Source organism: Trichinella spiralis (assembly GCF_000181795.1).
Source record: "Trichinella spiralis strain ISS 195 chromosome Unknown Scfld6598, whole genome shotgun sequence".
Lineage (NCBI taxonomy): Eukaryota > Metazoa > Nematoda > Enoplea > Trichinellida > Trichinellidae > Trichinella > Trichinella spiralis.
This window is the reverse complement of record NW_003533537.1, coordinates 1-1,111: the sequence shown is the minus strand read 5'-3', so window position 1 is coordinate 1,111 and position 1,111 is coordinate 1. Positions and strand designations below refer to the sequence as shown.

Genomic DNA, 1,111 nt, shown 5'->3' with positions numbered 1-1,111 from the left:
ACTGCAGTGCATTACAAATACAGACGAAGATGTGGAAGAAAGGGAAAAATTTCAAACATTCCTTCGTCAAATTGGAGCTGAAGATCTGTTCGCAGAGTATGCTTACAAAAATTATTCTTATTATTATTAATCTTATTTATTATTTGGTAGCGAAAATACAGAACAACTGTGGCAAATTTTACGCAACGACAATCCAAATGTGTTGAATAAGTTTGAAGCATTTTTGAAAAACCTTTCGTTCGAAATGAAGTCAGTTCGAGATAAAATGTGCGCAACTGCACAAAACAAGCGGGAAGATTTGAATCGTCTTTATACCGATGTTGAACAGCAAATAAAACAAGAAACTGAACGCTGCTTAAAAAATGTATTCAAAACAAACAAACAAACAAACACATAGACAATAACTTTGTGGATTGATCGTTGACTGCTTTGCAGGAACAGGAAAAAATGCAAAAGCTTCAATGGTCATTAGAAAATGAAATTGAAAGTAAAAATTTACAACTTCAAGAATTGAGTGAAAAATTTTCCATGGTAATTGAAACAACAATTGTGATATGAATGAAAAAATAAATTACCATATTTTTAGGCTCAAACTAAAATGGAAAATATGGAATATGACAAAGAAAAGTCGAGAGTTTTGCTTGAAAAAATTCGCAAGGCAAAAAAAAATTTCATTTCCAACATACACACCTATTCACATGAAACCTTTCCGATTGTTAATTGTTAAATTTCTTCTATTATTGATAATCATGTTTTCAACAATGTATAATTATTTCATTTTTCTTGTTGCATATTTCTTATTTTTACAAGCGCAGTGTACTACAAGGAATGGATAGTATCAAAAATTGAAATAAGCACAATAAATTTGTACAGCTTTTAGGAGAAAGATGTTTTGGCTGAGCAGAAGCAAAATCTTGAAATGCAACTTTGCAAGCAAAAAGACGAATCTGAAGAATTGATGAAATATTTGAACAAAGTGCAAAAAGAAATTCGTGAAGAACGTAAACGACGTGCAAAAGCCGCGCTGACGGAAACGACGAAACGGTTTTGAACGGCGAGAGCTGATAAAGCAGTTGACGCACTTAGGTATGAGATGATTATGCCAATTTTT

The 1,111-nt window shown here is 32.1% G+C and overlaps 1 protein-coding gene across 1 annotated transcript; it reads left to right on the top strand.

The window, feature by feature from the left end:
- Positions 1-244: 244 nt before the first annotated feature.
- On the top strand, positions 245-1,051 carry Tsp_13957 (conserved hypothetical protein). The gene is made up of 2 exons (XM_003366078.1): positions 245-364; positions 881-1,051. Exons 1-2 carry the CDS (start codon positions 245-247, stop codon positions 1,049-1,051), a joined length of 291 nt encoding a protein of 96 aa, XP_003366126.1.
- Positions 1,052-1,111: the final 60 nt, after the last annotated feature.